This window comes from Seriola dumerili, unplaced genomic scaffold (genome assembly GCF_002260705.1).
Source record: "Seriola dumerili isolate Sdu_G_001 unplaced genomic scaffold, Sdu_1.0 BDQW01001240.1, whole genome shotgun sequence".
Classification (NCBI taxonomy): Eukaryota; Metazoa; Chordata; class Actinopteri; order Carangiformes; family Carangidae; genus Seriola; species Seriola dumerili.
The window spans coordinates 754,458-774,888 of NW_019175495.1; the positions used below are offsets into that span (position 1 = coordinate 754,458).

At 40.7% G+C, this 20,431-nt stretch overlaps 3 protein-coding genes across 3 annotated transcripts; 1 reads left to right on the forward strand and 2 right to left on the reverse strand.

Moving 5' to 3' along the window:
• Positions 1-321: 321 nt before the first annotated feature.
• Positions 322-6,406, reverse strand: LOC111238223 (tapasin-related protein-like). The gene is made up of 8 exons (XM_022767635.1): positions 6,297-6,406; positions 5,652-5,831; positions 5,281-5,556; positions 4,857-5,186; positions 3,271-3,618; positions 3,075-3,167; positions 2,799-2,818; positions 322-2,687 (listed from the first exon to the last, which is right to left on the reverse strand). The coding sequence occupies exons 1-8, from the start codon at positions 6,340-6,342 to the stop codon at positions 2,673-2,675; spliced, it is 1,308 nt and encodes a 435-aa protein (XP_022623356.1). The 5' UTR covers positions 6,343-6,406; the 3' UTR covers positions 322-2,672.
• A 324-nt stretch (positions 6,407-6,730) lies between these two features.
• gemin4 (gem nuclear organelle associated protein 4) lies at positions 6,731-12,834 on the forward strand. Its single transcript, XM_022767630.1, has 6 exons — positions 6,731-6,955; positions 7,821-9,863; positions 10,025-10,181; positions 10,332-10,602; positions 11,496-12,212; positions 12,364-12,834. The coding sequence occupies exons 1-6, from the start codon at positions 6,943-6,945 to the stop codon at positions 12,586-12,588; spliced, it is 3,426 nt and encodes a 1,141-aa protein (XP_022623351.1). The 5' UTR covers positions 6,731-6,942; the 3' UTR covers positions 12,589-12,834.
• Positions 12,835-13,857: 1,023 nt separating this feature from the next.
• On the reverse strand, positions 13,858-16,314 carry fam57a (family with sequence similarity 57 member A). The gene is made up of 5 exons (XM_022767631.1): positions 16,060-16,314; positions 15,522-15,605; positions 15,130-15,349; positions 14,917-15,012; positions 13,858-14,248 (listed from the first exon to the last, which is right to left on the reverse strand). Exons 1-5 carry the CDS (start codon positions 16,179-16,181, stop codon positions 13,952-13,954), a joined length of 819 nt encoding a protein of 272 aa, XP_022623352.1. The 5' UTR covers positions 16,182-16,314; the 3' UTR covers positions 13,858-13,951.
• Between the last annotated feature and the right edge of the window lie 4,117 nt (positions 16,315-20,431).

Genomic DNA, 20,431 nt, shown 5'->3' on the forward strand with positions numbered 1-20,431 from the left:
GATGATAACTTCAGTTATTTCATATACACACAACATTATTTATTGGAATTTTAAAGTCAAATTAAGTTTTTTTTTTTTTTTTAATTATTCAACTGAATCAGATTGTTTGTGGAAAATATTTCGCTATTGTATCTTTGCTAGCTAGCAGGGGAGGCAGCTAGCTCACCCCCTCTCACTCGAGCTGCCGGGGAGAGGCATTTGTTATTGATGCTGTCGAAAGGTCTAGTAGATTTTACACCTTTTGCTTGTGTGTATTTTTCCCAGTTTGTTGTCTTTAAACATTAATTATTGCAATTATTCTGCAAAAGCATATGATTTGAATTTTTTTTTTATTTGTGTGAAATCTAATGTCAACAATACAAGTGATACGTAATGTCTTACAGCAGTTTTTCTTTATTTATATGTACGAGTGGGATTACTGTCTTAAAAGAAAGCTAAAGTGGAGCAGAGGAGAATCCTGCTGATGTTTCGCCAGAGAAAACAGATAATAAGAGGGTTAGTGTGTGTGAAAAATTTTTGGTTTTATCTTTCACTTATGTCCAAAATTTAACTTAGAAAAGGACATTTGGACATTTCAGAGAAACAGTTTTCTTACTTATTCATTCACATGTTGCCAAAAGTAATGTAAAAATTTGATAATATAATAATTTTTCGAATCAATGAATTGTAATAATAATTATCTTTATCTTTATCTTAATAATTATCTATTATGTATTATTTACAAAGTGCTTCACACAAGGCAACAACTTCAAAACAAGCAGATCATAAAAACTTATATAGAGTAATAAGCAAATTAAAAAAATAAAACCAATGACAGTGTCGGCAGCCAAAGAGCGAACAATAAAAATCAAGTCAAATCAGGAAAAGCTCAGATAAAAGTTTGCCTTAAGATTTAAAAGAGGACTATGACTCTGCTGACCTGATTTCCTCAGGCAGTTTCTTCCATAGCTTGGCTGCCCGAGGATCTCAGGCTACATACTGGCTCGTATGCGACGAAGAGATCAGATATAAGACATGAGGAGCCTTAAAAGTCAACCATAACACCTTAAAACCAATTCTAAAACACAGGGAGCCTGGGAAAGAGCAGGTGTGATGTGATCAGTTCTGTTGGATCTTGTTAAAGACCTGTCGGCTGAGTTCAGTACAGTCTGGAGCTGGTTAATAGACTGTTGGTTGAGGCAGGTGAAGAGGCTGTTGGAACAGTTGAGGCCTGAGGAGATGAAGGCGTGTAAACTGGTCTCTGTGTCTTTGAAATATAAAATAGTATTTTGGAAATAATTGGTTAAATTAAATAAGATGATAAAAACAAGACTGCACAAGTTTTGTGGTGTGATGCTCAAAGCTTCAGTGATTGTCAAACCAGAAGCCAATATCGTTTGCAGCAAATTGATGTTTTTCCAACAGGGAACCAGATTTGCTCCGTGCTGGGAACCAGTTACCGATGGTCTCTGATTGACTTGAGTTAAATTTTATGACTTCCACTTTTTGACGTCACATACACAGTCATGTAGTGAACTCAGCATGTCAGGATCAGTGGCTCTAACAGAAAGCTACACCTGAGTGTCATCGGCATAAAGACGAATCGAAACACCACATCTATGGATAATATGTCCCAGGGGAAGCATGCACAGGGAAAACCAGAGATAATCTTGATGTTCACCACACCCATCCTCGAACACATTCTTCATTTTGATCTCATCTACACACCTATAAAGTTTTGTGACTGTATCTTGCACGATTATGATGCTATAGCAGTGACAAAAATGTGTCCGCCATACTTCAAACCACCTCTGTGGTAGTTCCTGCCGCAGTAAGTGCCGAGTTTTGCCGTGATGTTACAGCTGATAATAAAACGGCACACTGCCTCAATCTGTTGTGATTGACTGTAACAAAGACCAGTGCTAAGGTCTAGAAAAACAACGACCGCCAACAGCCATTAAAAGGTCATTAGTCGCCCATGCTATGATGCTTGTGAAATCCAGGCTGAAATTTTGTAATGTAATTATAAAAGTATATATACAATTTAAATATCGATGGTAATTTTTACAACACCTGGTAGGTGTATTGTATTTATAGATTTAGGATTATTGCCCTATTCATTACATTCAGGAATAAATCTGACGTTTCAGATTCACTCTGTGGAGTTTTCTTCAAAATAAATAACTTTATACTTACATTCAGAGTTTCATATGTATTTTAAACATTACATTGTTTACATCCATGTTCTCTAGCAGTCTTCTTCTTCTTCACTGGTTTTGTTAAGGCGTTGATTTACATCACACCCACGGCAGGAGAGTGTGCCATGTTGCCTGTTCGTGCAAACCCACTTGTTTAAACAACCACTACTACTGGTCAAAAACTCCACACGGTACCTTTAACCAGCGATTGTTGCATTATCACCGGTGTAGTACTGTGACGATCACTGTTCACCCAGAGATTTACTTCAGCATCATGTTTTTAGTCTGAACACAATCAAAGCAAAATCATAAAGACTTCTTAAACAACAAAAAAAAACCCATTCAGTTTCACAGAAACCCAAACTCACCTTTCAAAACAAACAAAAGTCAAACATCTAAGATAGTCTAAATAAAAATGAATGAGTGAGAGAGTGAGGGAGACAGTCTGCCTTCACTGGTGCCTGTGATGTTGGGCTCAGGACACCGGTAGTTTCTTCAGTATGGTTTCTTCTGCTCAGACACAAACACAGGCAGAGATATAGAAATTAAATTAAATATTTGTTTGCACTGAGGGCGACGGTGAAGTTAAAACACAACAATTTTGTTTTCATATTATCTTACCTGCACTAATTTCCTTTTTGCTGTGGAGAAAATAAATGATAATTACTCTTTTGGGCATGAACACATATGTCAGAGTGATTTTAATACTGTAGTTTTCATGTGTTTTCATGTCACTGGCATCCAAACATCTGATTATATTATTTCCCTGTATCTTTGAATCTAGCGTGTTAACTTAAAACTGCATAAATATATTCCTCATTAACTAATGATACTCCTGGATCATCATGGCCGCTCATCCTTTCATCAGCCTGTTAGCATGAGGATCTCCACACCCACCTGAGTGCAGGTAATTCACCATCACGTACAGAAAGGCCAGCAGTGTGACCACAATGATGCCAACAATGAGGTTAAACACCCAGCTGCCTGGCTCTGAACAGAGAGAACAGACAACAGGAAGTTGTCAGGTGTCAGTTATGTTCCTCTGCTGCCACCGTGTGGTAGCTCGTGGTACTACAGTGCAGTTTCCTCTCACCTTCAACAGCCAGGATGAAGCTCTTTTTGATGGGCACCCTCAGGGACCGGTGGGAGACGCTGCACGTAAACTGTCTCCCCGAGTCCCTGAGCCGAGCCTGGAGGTAGAAGAAAGCCGAGACCGAGTACGTCTTGTCGCTGTTGTGCTTGTGGCTGGACAGCAGAACGTTCTGGAGCGGCCTGGGGAGGGGAGCGCCGACCCTCTGGCCGGACATCGCCGCGTCCTGCTCGTACCAAACTATCTCCACGTCCAGAGGGTAATAGTTCTCCGCTTCGCAAATGACCTTCTGCTCCCCGCCCTCCTGCAGGGCGAGAGTGGGTCCAACGTTGAGGGAGACACGGGGGGTCTCTGAGGAGAGGAGAGAAAAAATAAAATGAAACTTTTCTCTCCTTATGAAATTCCCAAGTGATGGTAGTTGAGACTTTTATCAAGCGAGAATACGAACCATTTACTGGTTTAAGCTTCTCAGAAGTGAGAAACTGTTGGGTGTTTTTTGGTTCTCTATCATTGTAACATTAATATCTTTGATTTTGAACTGCCTGACAAAACAGGTGAATTATGTCGGGCAGTTTACACTGTTTTCTAACAATTATAGACTAAAACATTCAGCAACAATCAAAGTAAGGTCAGCTGCAGCCCTTATTTAATGTACATGAGCCAAGAGAGAGAGAGAGAGAGATACTTTATTTATCCCCTAGGGGAACTCCATGCGGTCAGCTGAGATGAAGCAAAGAGTAAACTTATCTTCCTCATTGACAAATCACTGAGGCACATTAAAGGAAATACACTTCCTCTCACTCTCTTGCTGCAAGTTACAGCAGAGGAGAAGATCCTTAAAACGTTTCTGTCATTCTGTGCAGCCAATTAGCTTAGCTTAGCATAAAGAAAAGAAACAGAAAAGCTAGCCAGGAGCAGTGACTTCCCTTATTCATATAGTGCCAAATCATAACATAGATTACCTCAAGGCAGTTTACAGGGTCAGGTCAGGACCTTATGATATAACAGAGAGAAACCCAACAGTTCCAACAGTTGTCATCATGCGGTTGCCAGGCAACAGAAGTCAGTGCAGTTGCCACATGTTTCTGGTCTTAATGCAAAGCTATGCTAACCATCACCTGGCTGCAGCTTCATATTCAGGTACGAGTATTGTATCAATCCTATAATTTAACTGAAATAGGGTTAGGGTTATTTCTTAAAGCATTAAAGACCTTGGTTTGTTTTTTGATTCCAGCCTTAATTTTGAGGCTCACATTGGCATCATCATCTTACTTCTTTTATCTAAGGAATTGTGCTAAATTGGTTCAGTATTGAGATTCGTGCTTTTATTTTGTAATGCTTCGACAAATGTAACGGTCTTCACATGTAATAAATAAAAAAAATAAATCCAGAGACAGCTAGACATCTAACAAAAGAGAACATGTTATCTATTTATGCTCGTACACCTGCTGCCAGTTTGGAAATACCTGCCTAAAGGGCTCACAATTAAAATATGTTCTACCTTACTTTACATTTCCTTTTTCATATATAAAGTAGACAGTATCATGATTACATTATGAATACTATCATTTGAAACCAGTCTCTCTCACCTTGGATATGCAGATTTATATCCAGATTGATGGACAGTGGATTCACTGCCACTGAACAAATGTACATCCCTTCGCTGCTCATCTTGGCGAAGGGGAGGATGTAGGAAGCATCCCCGCCTGCAAGGCTCTTCATCCCAACACCAGACCCCTGGGTTTGACCTGAGCGGCTGTTGTGGCTGAAGAGTTTGTTTCTCTCCCCGCGATACTGAAAGTGCCACTCCACGGTGACGTTTGGCCCCTTGTGGTCAAGAGCAAACTGGCAGTGAAGCTTTTGTTGGGAGCTCAGGCCTGCTGTCACTGATGGCGACTGTGTTTTAATGACCATGGCAACTGTGGAAACAGATGTGATGAAACAGAGGCAGATGAGACAGATGTGTTTTGATTAAACTGCAACACGGGACTGATATTAAAGCCGGTGTGTTACCTGTTGTTGTGAGTATCTCTCCGTCCTGGATGGCAGGCCAGCGGCGGAAGTCCTGCTGTCCTGGGGGAGGCTGGTCAGACGGGTGTCGGAGGAAGCCAGTGGCGGTGAACAGGCCCTTGCTGTGTTTAACGGTGCAGGTGAACCAGCGGTTGTACTCCTGGGCCCCCTGGACGGGCCAGCGCACATGCATGCCCTCTGTGCTGTACCTACGCACCTCACACTCCAAATCCCCCTCATCCACTCCGTCCACATACCGCCGCAGGTCCAGCTTAGATCCTAGAGCAGAATACAGAATATAGAATAGAAAATAATAGAATACAAAAGAATAGAACAGTTCTCGGTCTGTTCAGGAGACAGGTGACAGGTCTTACCGCCCGTGACCAGGAACGTGATGACTCGTGGGTTAAGAGGAGCGTCTCCTTTTTGACCAAACTGCAGCATGGCCTCTCTGTGGATGAGCTTAGTCTCAGGGAGATTCTCCGCATTCACAAACACGCTCTCATCAATGAACTGACAGGGCAGCCATGACATCTGATGGACACACTGGACACCTGGGAGACACACAACCAATCACTGTGGTCGGCTAACACTTCATTTAGTGCAATGTAGTATGGTATAATGTAGTATAGTATAGTATAGTATGTTAAAGTATAGTATAGTATAGTAGTACAGTATGGTGTAGTATATTAAGTACAGTATAGTACAGTACAGTATAGTATAGTATGTTAAAGTATAGTATAGTACAGTATAGTATAGTGTAGTATATTAAGTACAGTATAGTATAGTAGTACAGTATGGTGCTGTATAGTAAGCACGGTATAGAACAGTAGAGTAAGTACATTATAGTATAGTATAGTAAAGTAGTACAGTATGGTGCTGTATAATACTGTACGTACAGCGTTGTATAGCAGTTTTTTCATTCATGTCTTATAAGTTAAAAGACGTGTTCACCGGACACTTACAAGCACCAATAAAGCCTCAATCTGTAACTAATTTGAGTCAAGTCAATAACTTACCTGCAAACAGGTACAAGTACAGTAATATCTTTAAGATTAATCCCATTATTGTGCATTGGTAGAAATCCCCTTGTTGATCGCGGACCGCGCTTTGCTTGTTCACAGTTGAAGAGATACTTTCACTTTCATTTTACAGGAAAAAAAACCGTGCCTTGCTGTTCCTGCACCTCCTGTCACGTGGTAAACGGTTAAAATATCACAGACAAAATATTTTAAAATGTGTACAATATATGTTAAGAAAATGTAAATGAAAATCTTTGAAAACTCAACACGGAGCGAACGTTATTTAACAGACAGGTTTCATTTTGACGCCGAACCAGCCGTTAGTTCTCAGTTCGTCCTGAGGTGGCGCTGTGACGTCACAGAAGCGCGTCCCTCTTGGATTCTGACTCGTTGACGCGGAACAGCGGAAGCGCTTTATACGAAACTGTCGACATGCTGCCGCAAACTTGTGAAAACCTCCTGAGAGTGACGGACTTTACCGACTGAACGGACTTAATTACCATAAATGCGAAGTAACAGTTGTTTATTGGACTATATTCACTCAGTGGAACAAACTATCGACCATGAATGGGAAATGAAAACGGGACTAAAATAAGCTAACGACTTTCCTTTAGCTACATGCAGCAGCTAAGCTAGGACAGTAATGATGGACAAAGGTAACGTAAACTTTTTGTATATTATTCTGAAACACAAAATCTTTTCCTATGTGGACAACATGATGCTATACTTAATTTAAAGTATTGCATATTAAAGCTGCCTTGTTTGTTATTATATCCCAAAAAATAAGATGGATGAAATTGTCCTAAATTTGGCTTTATTTGCAAAAAATTGTTTAATTGCACTAAATATCAGTTTAATCAAATAGTTCATACTGTTCTGGGCTCTAGGGTTTATTGTGGCGATAGAAAATGGTGAGGTTAACAGGAAAACCATAGTCAAACATTGATAATCTATGGAAGTAGATTCTGATTTGTGAATTAGTCCAATGCCAAAATAAAAAAGGGGATTCTAAATTTAGATTCGTATTTTAACAGATGAGAATCAGATTATTTTTATCTGATAAAGAAGATTATTATTTAATGATAAGGTATTAATATGTGTGTTTACAGTTGGAATGATTAGTCGATTATTATAAAGAAAATGAACAAGCAACTAGTTTGATAATCAATTACATGTTTCAGTAATTTTCTGATTTCCAATGTGATAATGATTTGTCATACATAATAATAAACCCAACATGTTTGGGTTTTGAAATGTTAGTCAGATAAAACAGGGAATTTGTTGATTCCACCTTGGGCTGTAGGGCAACATACTGGCATTTATTTTCTCTTTTTTCTGACATTTTTAGGTAAAAATTATCATCAGATTAAACGAGAATAAAAGTAATTTGTTGCAGCACTAGTTGTGTTAACACGGCTGTGTGCGTCTCTATCTGTAGGAGCGAACAAAGATTCAGAAATGGATAGTTGTCAGTTCATGAATGGATGAAGTTGTTTTGAACCTGCTCTTTTATGTTTTCAGATTCAGCAGTCCTCCAGGGTGCCTTCCTCCTGGCTGATAAGCTGTGTCTCCCCTCATCCCTGTCCTCCCTTGAAAAAGCTGACTGGAGCAGGGTGGGTCGTCCAGTCCTGGAGGCAGTCAGAGAAATCTGTGGACAGGATGAACTCAGTGGTCATCTCCACTCTGTGGCTGGCTGCTGGAGAAAGAAAATAGTTTGTGTTGTGTGGTTGAAGCTGTTGTGCAGACAGGCTGAAGAGGATGTAGAGACATCGTGGAGGGAGAATCCTTTCTTCCCTCTCCAGAGTGGCCTCCCTGAGGTCAACCATGTTGTCCTGCTGGAGCTGGTGAGGTCAATGGAAGCTGCAGATGTTTTTGCCAATTTCCTTCTATGTCTTCCTCAATCTCAGATCTGTGTTGAACTTGAAAGGCTAATACAGTATGTGAAAAGCAGCCCTACTAGAGAGGAGGATGTTCGGCTTTTTCTGGAGGTGTGGTGGGAACTGTGGAAGGGCAGAAGCGAACAGAAAGTAGGAGGAGGAGAGGAAAGCATAGAGGCGATGTTTGCCAACCAGTTTGCTCGTCTGTCCTCTAAGTCCTCCAGTGTGTCCCCTCAGGCTGCCAAGAGGTTAAAGCTAGACACATCAGATAAACTTGCATCTTCACCAAGCACTGATGTCCTGCACATTCTCCTTCACGCACTTAAAGACATGAAAGATCACATATCCTCAACAGATCTCTGTCTCCAAGCCCTCTCCATTTCCCTTGATTCTCTTTACACAACCTTACTTATAGACAGAGAGGTCTCACTTCCAACCAAAGAGAAGATGCACCTGTTGTCTAAAGCCGTCAGCATCAAAGAAAAGAATTATGACAGACTGAGTCCTGAACTTATTCAGGAGGCGCAGAGAGACTTACGTGCCTCTCACACACCGTCTCAGTTTCAACCCACGAAGCTGAAGCTTGGGGAAGCCTTGAAGATGATAACAGACCTCACACAGTTCTGGCTCAACAGTGGCCTCCTGAGAGCGTATGACAGCGCTAATCTTAGTTACTCTGCTTTTAAACTAGAACAAAGTGTCCAGAGAGTTCTGCCTGAGACGGATGTTCAAGAGACTGAGAAGAATATACTCAGAGATTTGCTGAAGTCACTGGCTTTCTCCGACACACAGACAACCCCCGAGGTGGATGCAAAGGTCACTATGATCATCATAAGTCATCGCCTGGAAGACTATCAGAACTTTGCTGTGTTATTTGCCAGCGAGAGGAGCTGGGCCTCCTGTGACGAGCACTGGCTGGACTGCCTGGAAAAGAACCAGGCGGCCTTCAGGCAGCACATTACGCTGCTCGGCCTCGCCTCCACCCTCATGACTAAACTCCACAGCGGGGGCTCAGATGTGAGCCAGTGCAGGAAGCTAATGAAAGTCACTGCAGACATTTTCTCAGCACTTTCGTTAGAAGACAAGAACAAATCGTTGGCTGCCATGTTGAGATTGTCCCCCAGGGGTTTTTTTGGGCACCCTGTTCCCTCTTCTGTAACTGATGGATTTGAGCAGGAGCTCAACATGGCATTCAACTGCATCATCCAGGGAGGGGGTGGAGCGACAGCAGCAGTGTCGCAGGGCAATCTGAACACAGCGGCCTCTTTAGTGGCTCGAGTGGCCTTTCAGAACCCAGAAGCCGCTTTGAGGTCGTGTTGTCACTCAGCTGTTTTCAACAAGGGGGCTTTCTCTCTTATGGCTCAGATCCTCCAGCTGCTGCCTGGACTCAGGAGACAGAAGGGAAGAAAAGATGAAGCTGAACGTCATGAAAAAGAAAGAAAAGAGGCAGAGGAAAATATAGATGAAGGAAAGGATGCTTGGAGTGGGAGCAGCCTGCTCTGCAGGTGTCTGCAGGACATGATCAAGAACAAATCATTGTTGGCCAGTGAAAAGGAGCAGCTCCTCAAGTTCCTGGGTCTCCTGATGATGCCAGTCATAGAAGTGGAGGGAGAAGAAAGGAAGCAGTGTTTTCTGCCTCCTCAGGAGGTCGTGAACATCTTTGTCCTGCCGAACCTTTCCACTACGGGTGAGTGTCCTGTGATATTCAGGCTTTAAAACTCTATGAACTGTGATTTTATCTCTTTAGTTAATGTAAAACATCTTGATTATTGCAGAAGAATTACTTATCAAAGTGTTTGAGTAAAGAAAGCCTGTCTGCTTCTCTGCACTCCTTTATATTCCCTCCAGCTCACAGTTCCTGTGATATAGAACTGAGTGTACAACTTCTCCACACTGCTCTGTGTGTGGATGTCCAGGATCCGGCTTCTTCTCCTCACTGGGTGCTGGACTGCTCTCCCTTTCCCCTGCTTTACGTCCTGGCACAGCTGCACAACCAGGCTCTCAGGTTTGTATAGCAACTGTTGTTCTAGCCTTTAATTCAGGTTCAGATACTAACTATTATTATATTGTTTGAACAGTTAGTATTACGTTAAGAAGAAGTTAAGTATTAACTGTGACCTGCCTTCGATTTTAACACACATCTAACTCTCTGTAGGTTCTGGGAGCAGCCACCAGAGGGCGCTGTCCACCACTGGTCCATGGACACCATGGAGCTGCTGGTGTTGGTGCTGGCCACACTGGGGGAGGTGATGGGTGCAGAGGTGGCGGCGGCCCCCAGCAGCTGGTCCAGAGCTCTTTTCTGGCTCTACAATAAGATGGAGGAACTGGACTGGACAGTCAGGTTCCACCTGAAGCCCGTGTGGGGGGAGCACTTTAAAAATGAAGTTCCTTCATCTCTGCTGGCCGTGTGTGATTTACCTGAGCAGGTAAGAACTAGTGAATTAACGAATTGCAAGTATTTTGATAATAAAATAGTTGATTCTGTCATTTTTAAAGCGAAAATGTCAAATATTCTGTATTTTCAGGTGCTCAGTTCTGAGGATTTGTAGCTATCTATCATTATAAACTGAAAATCTGGGTTTAATATTCAGGTTTCTACCTGTTGGTCAGACAAAACAAGACTTTTGAAAATGTCACACTGGACTGTGATGGGTATTTTTCACAAATTGAACAATGAATCTATCGATCAATCAACAAAAATGATCAGATGAGTCAATGATAAAAATAATTGTTAGTTGCAGCCTTATACCAGCATCCCAGTAATCGTGGGGTTGTTGGAGTGTCCTGGTTTTGTGTACCACATGTAAACATCATATCCTGGTTTCAGCTGGCAGGAATACTCTGATACTGTCGCATATACACACTTTTTAAACACGGGTTTCTGATCAGTCTCTGTGTGCACATGATGTAAACGATGAAATGTTCAACATGCTGAAGCAGCGGGAAAGTCAGACTTTGGTTGTTGTTGTTTTCCATGACTTGTGATCCGAGGTTAAAACCTGCAGAGTAGCGGCTGACTCAGTCGGGTGTTACAGTTACAGTTGTTTCACATAAGACCATAAATACAGATCCACCCAAGTTCTTCTGCCACATGTTTATAACAGAAATGCAGTAAAATAATCTTTGAATAGTTCGTGATAAGCTGTGAACTTTGAATTTTGAGCAGCAGGATTAATTACAGCATCTACTGGTCACAGCAGATTTGTTACTGATCAGCCCAAAGACACTGCGTCATTTGTTTTTGTTTCTCTTTCATTGTTGATCAAAGTGAACTGATCATCTTTCTCTGGACCTGGTCTCTGGTCTCCCTCCTCTGCAGGACTGGTCCGGTTTGGACCTGCCTCAGTACGGCCAGGGCAGCGGCCTTCTGGCCTGGATGGAGTGCTGCTCCATATCGGACTCCCTGAAGTCCACCATGTTGTCCTGCCTCTCTCTGGACCAGCGCCGGCCCGACCACGTGGGCATGTTCAGCAAAGGGCTGCTGGTGGCTCTGACCCAGACTCTCCCATGGTGCTCCGTCTCCCAGTGGTCCCGGCTGCTGGGCGTCCTGAGGGAGCTCATCACCTCCGGTCGCCTCCACGTCCCCTTCTCGCTCGAGTACGTGGACTATCTTCCCCTCCTGGATCTGAGGAGGTTTTCGTGTGAGCTCCGCCTGTCGGTTCTCCTGCTGCGAGTCCTTCAGCTGCTCTGCGGGTCCAGCTGCTCACACTGGCTGTCAGCGCCGCACGGCTGGGCGCACGTCGGCAGGTTATACGCCCACGCCGTGAGGGAGATGATGAGCTCAGTGAGAGCCAAGCTGCCTCTTCCATCATCTGGAGCCTGGGCTGTCTCGGCTTCAACGCCTCCTAAAGCCCCAACACCTAGAGACTCAAATCCTCCCTGCTCTTCAGACAAAGCCTCGAACATGTCCTCAGACGCAGAATCGTCTGCTGTGAAGTCAGAGGAGTCACAAATGGAGAAGGAGGTGGAGACAGCTCCCAGCCAGGAAGTCCTGTTTGTTCTCAGCCAGCTCTTCTGCCATGTTCAGCACATCCAGGTAAGAATTAACGTAACTTTCATTAACCAGACAGTAAAACTGGACACACATGACATCGGTGTGTGTTTACATTTCCTAATTAATGTGCCAGTATTCTCCCTTACTTATTAGAGTTTAACTTAAAGTCTGTGGTGAACTTTCCCTCTGTCAGGTGATGATGCCCGGAGGTCAGTGTGAACCGCTGTTCCTGTCCAGTCTGGAAATCCTCAGCCACTACGAAGCCATCATGGCCGCCTTTCCAGAGAGCAGCAGCCCGCTGGAGAGCGACAACACCCGGCACTTCTTCACCACCATCACGGACAACCTGGAGAACCAGGAGATGAAGGTCGTGCTGCAGCAGAAGATCGCTCAGCTCGTGTCGGCAGACGCACGCTGATTTTTTTTTTTTTTTTCAATCGGGGTTATGAGGGTTCAAACAGTCGAAACTCCGTCTGTAGATTTCAGATCGGTGTTACACACTGTACTCAGCTGATTTATGGAGTTACTGCAAAATGACGTGTTTGTAATCTGATTCAATAAAAAGACAACATTTCACAGCAAACGTGTTTTTGTGCTGCCTCAGTCACAATCATTTCTACTCTGAAATGAAACATAAACAATAATTCAATTCTTTTACTTTATTTTTATAATTATTATTTTAACAAAGACAGTCACCACAGATCATGTGAAGACAGGAAAACAAAAGAAATTGAGTAACAGTGCAGTATCGAGGTCAGTAGGTCTTTAATGTCCCTGATTGTCCTTTAAAATCACAGAGGACTTTATGATCCAGGTGTGACTCAAATACAAAATATAATATCCAGTTTTTCCAGTTTTTTTAGTAGCATGTCTCAGACAGAAACTCGATTCTCAGCTGTTTCCTGGTTGTACAAATCTGTCATAAATACCTGTCGTGGTTTCTGAGCCCAGTTGGCACATTTCCTAAATAAATAACATCAATATCAGTCTCTGGACTTTTGGTCTGAATTTTTTAAACCAGATGTCTAGAATGAATTCCAGTTCATCCGTTTGTCTAAATGGTTCTTTTGAAATGTTTCATCCACCAACACAGACTGGAGAGGAACGCTTATTTGACTTTGTGCTAAATACTTTTCACTGTAGCGTCACAATCAGCATCACATCAACAAATAAGACGCTGCTTTATAATAGACTTCCAAACAAACAAAAGCCATTCCACCTTTGTCCTCAGGCAGTAATGTTTGAAATCTAATCCTCCTCCCCCCAGAAATGTTGAAATCCTTCTTTTCCATTCAGAGAATTAGTGGAGAGGTGCTTCAGCAGGCACGGACTGAAAAAGAAAAAGCAGTCTGGGTGGTACATTCTTCTTTATGGCATTTATTCGATTACACATCCAGTGGCAACAGAAGCCATCTAACTGTGTTCATAGGCAGCAGGTATAATTTAATCATTTTATTAATCAGAAAGCAAAAGAAATGTATAGAAAAATATTCTCTGTAAAGTAGTAAAACAACAAAAACTGCAATTCAAACATTAATGTCATAATTCACAGATAAAAATTACAAAATGATGTAGTGCAAAACAAAGAGAAATTAACAGAGTTAAGTTGAAGCTTTGAGGAAAAAAGTCACAGTATATTTTGAGAAAAAAATTGAATGTTTTGCAAAAAACCCCCCCCCCAAAAAAACATGATTTGAAAATGTCACAATTCAACGAGAAAAAAATTCAAGATTTGTAGAAGAAAATAGTTTTTTTTATTTTAGAAGAAATGTTTGGACTCCTCAGCTTGTCTTCGGTCCGTCTTTGTTCCTGTCTCCTCTCCCTCTCTTCTGTCTCAGGTAGAGTCTCTTCGCTTTCTTCAGCAGCAGGATGAACCAGTATATCTGCGGGGCCAGGATCACCAGGTTACCCACGTTGCAGTGCAGGGGCAGATGGAAGGGCACTCTGTGCAGGGGGATCCCAAACTGTCGGCCGTACATCCAGTACATGAAGGGGAAGATCAGGATCCGACAGGTGAAGAAGCTCAGGAGGACGACGATGCCGTTGAGTCTGTGCAGCCTGGTGTTGTCGAGGCCCAGCTGGACGTCCGGGGAGAAACACGAGAGACAGAGAATTTAACCAAGATGGTGGAAGAACTGGAGGAAAATATCTTAAAGTCTAAAAGCGAAAGCTAAAGTTAAGTGTAAAAACACATCACATTAACACGTTACTGCACCAGAACAGAGACGCATCTGTTTGTTCTGATGCATTTCACCAAAATTAAACTGCTTTTGAATTTATGGCATAAAAATGTAGTTGGACGAATCTCTGGCTAATTTCTTCAAACCCTCAAGCTTAGGACAGATTTTATGATTATATATTGGATCCAACTCTAAATAAAAGGCTCAGTTTCTTTTTTAATTTTTACATATTTTGCCTCTGGCGCTGGTTCACAGCCACTGAGGACAACGAGGTCATGTCCTCAAATATTTTGGTCTATTTAGGACTCGTTGCAGCTTTATTTTTCATATGTTTTTAATACACTTTCCATGGACTCCAGTACATTTTTTAAATTAACAATTAACAACATAAAAATGACTAAACAATGGAACCCAGCAGGAATAATGTGCAATATAATCTACTGACTTTTGCTGATGTCAGACACTTTTAAAGCAGCCATTTTGTAAAACTGGAACAGACAGAACTCTGATGGTCTTGGTCTGGAGATCAGGATACCAGAACAGCAGGTGCCAATGTGGTGGTTTACCTGGATCAGGATCTTTCCTATAGAGACGAAGGGAGTGCTGAACTCTGTGGTGAACATGCAGCCGATGAAGAAATCACCCAGTCCTCTTCTGAGGAACTGCAAATCACACACACAGCTCAGTCAGTGTGTGTGTGTGTGTGTGTGTGTGTGTGTGTGTTCATACTGAACCGACCAATCACATGTAAACACACTGTGATTCCTCCCTGTTCTTACCAGAGTAATGGGCATGAAAATGAGGAGCAGCGTCAGGTGATGCAGGATCAACATCCAGTCCTTGACGAGGAAAGCCTTCACCGTCTGCAGAGAGTGGCCGCTGTGTTCACTGACTTGACCTCTGACCCTCTGATTATGAAAGTGGCTCAGGTACATGGCATAGATGTCGTGGGCCATATATGGAGCTCCAAACACAGCAAACCCATTGACCATCCAGTGACTGCGGTGAGACAGAAAACAGTTTTACTGATTACTGTACATAAGTGTATATATATATATATATATATATATATAAGTATATATAATATAAGTTACTGCAGGATGCTTTGTCGACATAGACTGTTCAAACACCTTTCTATGACACCTGGTTTAACTGTGTGTGATTATCCCACCTGTCCGTCATTACGTCGCTGCATGACGTCACGACTCTTACTCCAGCTGCAGTAGCCAGAGATGCATGAATGGCGGAAACCAGCCTGAAGAAACAGAGTTGAAAATAACAATTGTGCCACACAGATAATTACACGAAACTCCATTTAAACACATGGTAATTTATTTGGTGTCTTGCTTTTAGGCACCAATGCATACATGATGAAATAATACTTAAGTAGTTTATCCACTCAGAGGTCCTGTTTGGTCTCTTCGGTCGATATAATATATAAACATGACCGAACAAATGAGTAAAAATCCAACTTTTTTAAAAAGGTTCATACGGTTTATTATCGTATGTGTGTATTTACACGAGGAGAGTGAGGACTCTTTACTAAAGTTTACTAAAAGGCGCCATTGGGCCATTATATGAAAGCCGAATTAACCAGCTCTTCATAATAACTCATAATATAAATTAAACTTCTACCAACGTGTGTAAATGTAAAGATAAGCCCGACAACGTGAAACCGCCTCATATCTTAAAGGGAGTTCAGCGCTGACCTCTCACTGACAGAAACCACGTCGGCATCACTCCAGTGTGTGAAAGTTGACTTCAGTATTTTCCTGAAGCTGTAGAAAAGACCCGGAAACACCACAGCTCCACACGCTAAGGCTGTAAACATTATTTCAGCCGACGTCTTCCTGGAGCCGCGAGACCGCCTTACTGATCAAATAAAATCAATAAGAGACTTATCGGGCCCGGTGAGGACAAAGCATAACGTAGCTGCCAGTCACCGGTCAACGGCAGCGTTAGCTTGTTGCTGAACTTCCTCTTCATAAGGATAAGTTTCATTTAGAGGGATTTTATTGGTCGGAGGAGACGCGCTGTAAACCAATAGCAATGATTGACCTTAAATAACCTCTGAATGTTTTCGTGTTAAATTCATGTACGACAGATTTTATTTGGATCCTTATGTTTATTCACATATTCACACATGATATATACACAGACTTAAAATGAACATATTGAGCGTATTTCTTTACGTTATATTTTCATGTTGTTATAGACATAGACTGCAAAAAAAATATATACATATATGTATACACACACACACACACACACACACACTTTTTGATATATATATTAAAAAGTATATATATACTCTATATATATAAATATGTAGTGTGTGTGTATATAATATTTATATATATATGTGTGTGCATGCGTGTGTATGTATATATATATATAGACATATATATAGAGACATATACATATATATATATACTTTTTTGTTTTTTTATGTTTATAATATGTATGATTTATATATGTATAAATTTTTATATATATATATATATATATATATATATATACACATACATACACACATATATATATATGGAATACGTACACACATAAATATATATAGACATATAGACATGGATATAGATATGTGTATAGATAGATAGATAGATAGATAGATAGAGAGATAGATAGATTCTCATTTGTAATAATGTAATGTTATGTTTAAATATCCTTCACCTTCTATATCTTTGTTTACATTTTTGTACCATTTGCATTAATACATGTTCATCTTGTCCTCATGCAGTGATGATCACAATGAAATATACATTGTACATATTTATTCCATTGATTTAGTACTGCACTTCCATAAAGAACAGACAGATAAAAAAAAGAAAAGAAGAATGGCATATCTTGTTATTTAGTCCCTTGTAGTGCTCCTCATGAGTAAACTGATTCATGTGTAAAATTGGTGGTTTGTTCATTTAAAGAAAAGATTCTCTCTTTATTTTTTGTTTTGAAATAACTTCTACAGTCGCACCACCTTCTGCAGTAGCTGAGTGACTTCAGTTTCGTCTCCTGTATGAAACACATGATGCCGGCGAGCACATCTGTCCAGCACCCACTGAAGAGGCTTCCCCTTCCCCTCGATGTGTTTCTGTATCGCCTTTCCTCTCAGTATCTCTCCGTAGGTGAACAACACCACAGTGCTTCTCCAAACGTTGTCCCCCAGGACACTGAGGTATGTCTCCACAGCTCGTCTGTCCTTCTCTCTGAACGAGTCCACCGGAACAGCCAGCAGGAACACCACTCTGCTTCTCACAGGACACAGAGACGGGCTCAGACTGATCTCTGTCCTGACCTGCTCAGGATTGGCCAGACCGAACAGACTCCACCCGGGGGTGTCCACCACCGTGACAGACCACCCTGATACTTCCCTGTGGCCTACAGAGCACCTGGTGGTCTTAGTGTTGGTCTGAAACTCTTCTCTGTCCAGGATCAAGTTGCCTGCTGAGCTCTTCCCTGATTTCCTCCTTCCCAGCAGGATGAGGCCGAGGGCAGGTTTAAACACAACGGGCTCTGCTGAGAATCCTGCAGTTACACATAGTGCAGAGGTTTTCACATGTTACACAACTTATACATGTTTTATTCCAGTTTTCTTGCTGATTGTGGGCAAAATGACAAAGTTCCTATGTACCTCTGGACATTTGTTGCCATTTTGAGGATATCTGCCGCCTTGGTCTTGACCTCCCGTCACGCACATCACCCATCACTGTCATTTCTATGTCCTTTACTCTCCCCTGCCGCCTCCTCTCCTCCTCCCTCATGCTTACATCGCGTCTCAGCTGGGTGTACATCATGTTCTGGATTTCCCTGGGACGCTTGTTCACCTCTATCATCTTCTGGATCTTCTCAAAGAGTTGTGTAACCTGAACCTCCGAGGTCCTGGACTGGTTGGACATAACCTGATACCTGTTCCCACATCGCTCCAGCAGCCAGTGGAGAGTCCGATCTTCTCGCCTTATGTGCTCCTGGATGAACACGCCTCCTGCAGCACAAATAACATCATTGGTTGGCTAATTAGCAAATGTTAGCACAAATGAGATTTGAACCTTTTTACATATGTGGTAACCTGCATCAATGCTAATGTCAGATGTTAGCATTTAGCTCAAAGCTGTGCTTAAGTACAGCCTCAGTGACCGTACCATGTTTACTCATGTCCTTTAACTACAGTAACGTTTATGTTTATGAATCTTTCATTGAATTCTAGTTTATAGTTTCCTTCATCAACATAAACACTGTAAATGTCGTGAATCTTCTCCAATACTGATAAGCTGTACAAACTCATTCATGGTTCCTATGCTCTTTCTCCTGTCACTTTTTCTTCACATTGGCACACAATATGGCTGTAGTGAAGACATGAATTTTAAGCCGTTCAAAATATCCAGTTTTTCGCAAGGAAAAAGTAAAATTTTATAGCCTGATAAAGTGAAAATAATATTGTGTATTTGTAACATAGTTGAAAAGGTTCAGGTTAAATCCCATTAAATGGAACAACTAGGCCACCTACTGTACTTACACTGAGTAGTAATGGCAAAGGATTATGGGTAATCCTCAGAGCAACAGAGTGTCTGTGGACAAAACAATATTCATGACCTCAAACGCAGATAAAAGTTGAGCTGGCATTATTGGTTGAGTATTATTTGTTTTGCATTAAATTCGCTATGTTTCTATTAAGTTAAACATTGTCTCTCATGTTTTATTGCCAGTAAAAATCCCTCCAGTACAGCTAGCTAAAATTAATGTGTCCGTCTTTCCAGGCAGAGCATGAAGAGTTTGTCCACAAGTGATGACTATTTAATGATGTTTTTATGCCTTCTGAATTTGAATTCTGGGCCTGGGTCCTCTCTTTCTTTCTTTTTTTTTTTAACAGTCAGTGGTGGCCTGTGTACTTTTTCATGCTGCAGTCTGCTGGGGTAATATGACATTTTTTGGACATTTTTATACCTTACTACACTATATATTGTTTTTTAACATTTTATGCCTCACTATGTTATGTTTTTGGTTTTTTTTTTTACATTTTTATGCCTTACTATACTATGACGTTGTTTTTGACATTTTTATGCCTTACTATACTATGACATTTTTTTTTAAACGTTTTTATACCTTAATATACTATGACATTTGTGTTGAAATTTTTATGCCTTACTATACTATGACATTTTTTTTTGTCAATTTTATGCAGTACTATACTATGACCTTTTTTTTAGACATATTTATGCCTTACTATACTATGAGGTTTTTTGTGACAATTTTATGCCTTACTATACTATGACATTGTTTTTGACATTTTTATGCCTTACTATACTATTACGTTGTTTTTGACATTTTTATGCCTTACTATAATATGACGTTTTTATGCCTTTTTATACTATGACATTTTTTTTAACATTTTTATGCCTTACTATACTATGTCCTTTTTTTTTTGCAATTTTTATGCCTTACTATACTATCACATTTTTATGCCTTACTATACTATGACATTTTTTTGGACATTTTATGCCTTACTATACTATGACATTTTTTTTTTACATTTTTATGCCTTACTATACTATGACGTTGTTTTTGACATTTTTATACCTTACTATACTATGACGTTGTTTTTGACATTTTTATGCCTTACTATAATATGACGTTTTTATGCCTTTTTATACTATGACATTTTTTTAAACATTTTTATGCCTTACTATACTATGTCCTTTTTTTTTTGCAATTTTTATGCCTTACTATACTATGACATTTTTATGCCTTACTATACTATGACATTTTTTTTTGACATTTTATGCCTTACTATATTATGGCATTTTTTTGACCTTTTTAATATGTTATTATACTATGACATTTTTTTTGACAATTTTATGCCTTACTATACTATGACGTTTTTTTGACAATTTTTATGCCTTACTATACTATGACATTTTTATGCCTTACTATACTATTACGTTGTTTTTGACATTTTTATGCCTTACTATAATATGACGTTTTTATGCCTTACTATACTATGACATTTTTTTTTTACATTTTTATGCCTTACTATACTATGACGTTGTTTTTGACATTTTTATACCTTAC

Excerpts from the sequence above, each read along its gene's own strand:
- LOC111238223 (XM_022767635.1), bottom strand. The coding sequence starts at position 6,342 with ATGGGATTAATCTTAAAGATATTACTGTACTTGTACCTGTTTGCAG. Across the intron at positions 5,832-6,296 it reads GTACTTGTACCTGTTTGCAG|GTGTCCAGTGTGTCCATCAG; the intron begins GTAAGTTATTGA and ends TGTGTCTCCCAG. Across the intron at positions 2,819-3,074 it reads GGTGAATTACCTGCACTCAG|CAAAAAGGAAATTAGTGCAG; the intron begins GTGGGTGTGGAG and ends TTTTCTCCACAG.
- gemin4 (XM_022767630.1), top strand. Across the intron at positions 9,864-10,024 it reads GCCGAACCTTTCCACTACGG|CTCACAGTTCCTGTGATATA; the intron begins GTGAGTGTCCTG and ends TATTCCCTCCAG. Across the intron at positions 10,182-10,331 it reads CTGCACAACCAGGCTCTCAG|GTTCTGGGAGCAGCCACCAG; the intron begins GTTTGTATAGCA and ends AACTCTCTGTAG.
- fam57a (XM_022767631.1), bottom strand. The coding sequence starts at position 16,181 with ATGTTTACAGCCTTAGCGTGTGGAGCTGTGGTGTTTCCGGGTCTTTTC. Across the intron at positions 15,013-15,129 it reads TTTTCATGCCCATTACTCTG|TTCCTCAGAAGAGGACTGGG; the intron begins GTAAGAACAGGG and ends TGTGATTTGCAG. Across the intron at positions 14,249-14,916 it reads TAGGAAAGATCCTGATCCAG|CTGGGCCTCGACAACACCAG; the intron begins GTAAACCACCAC and ends CCGGACGTCCAG.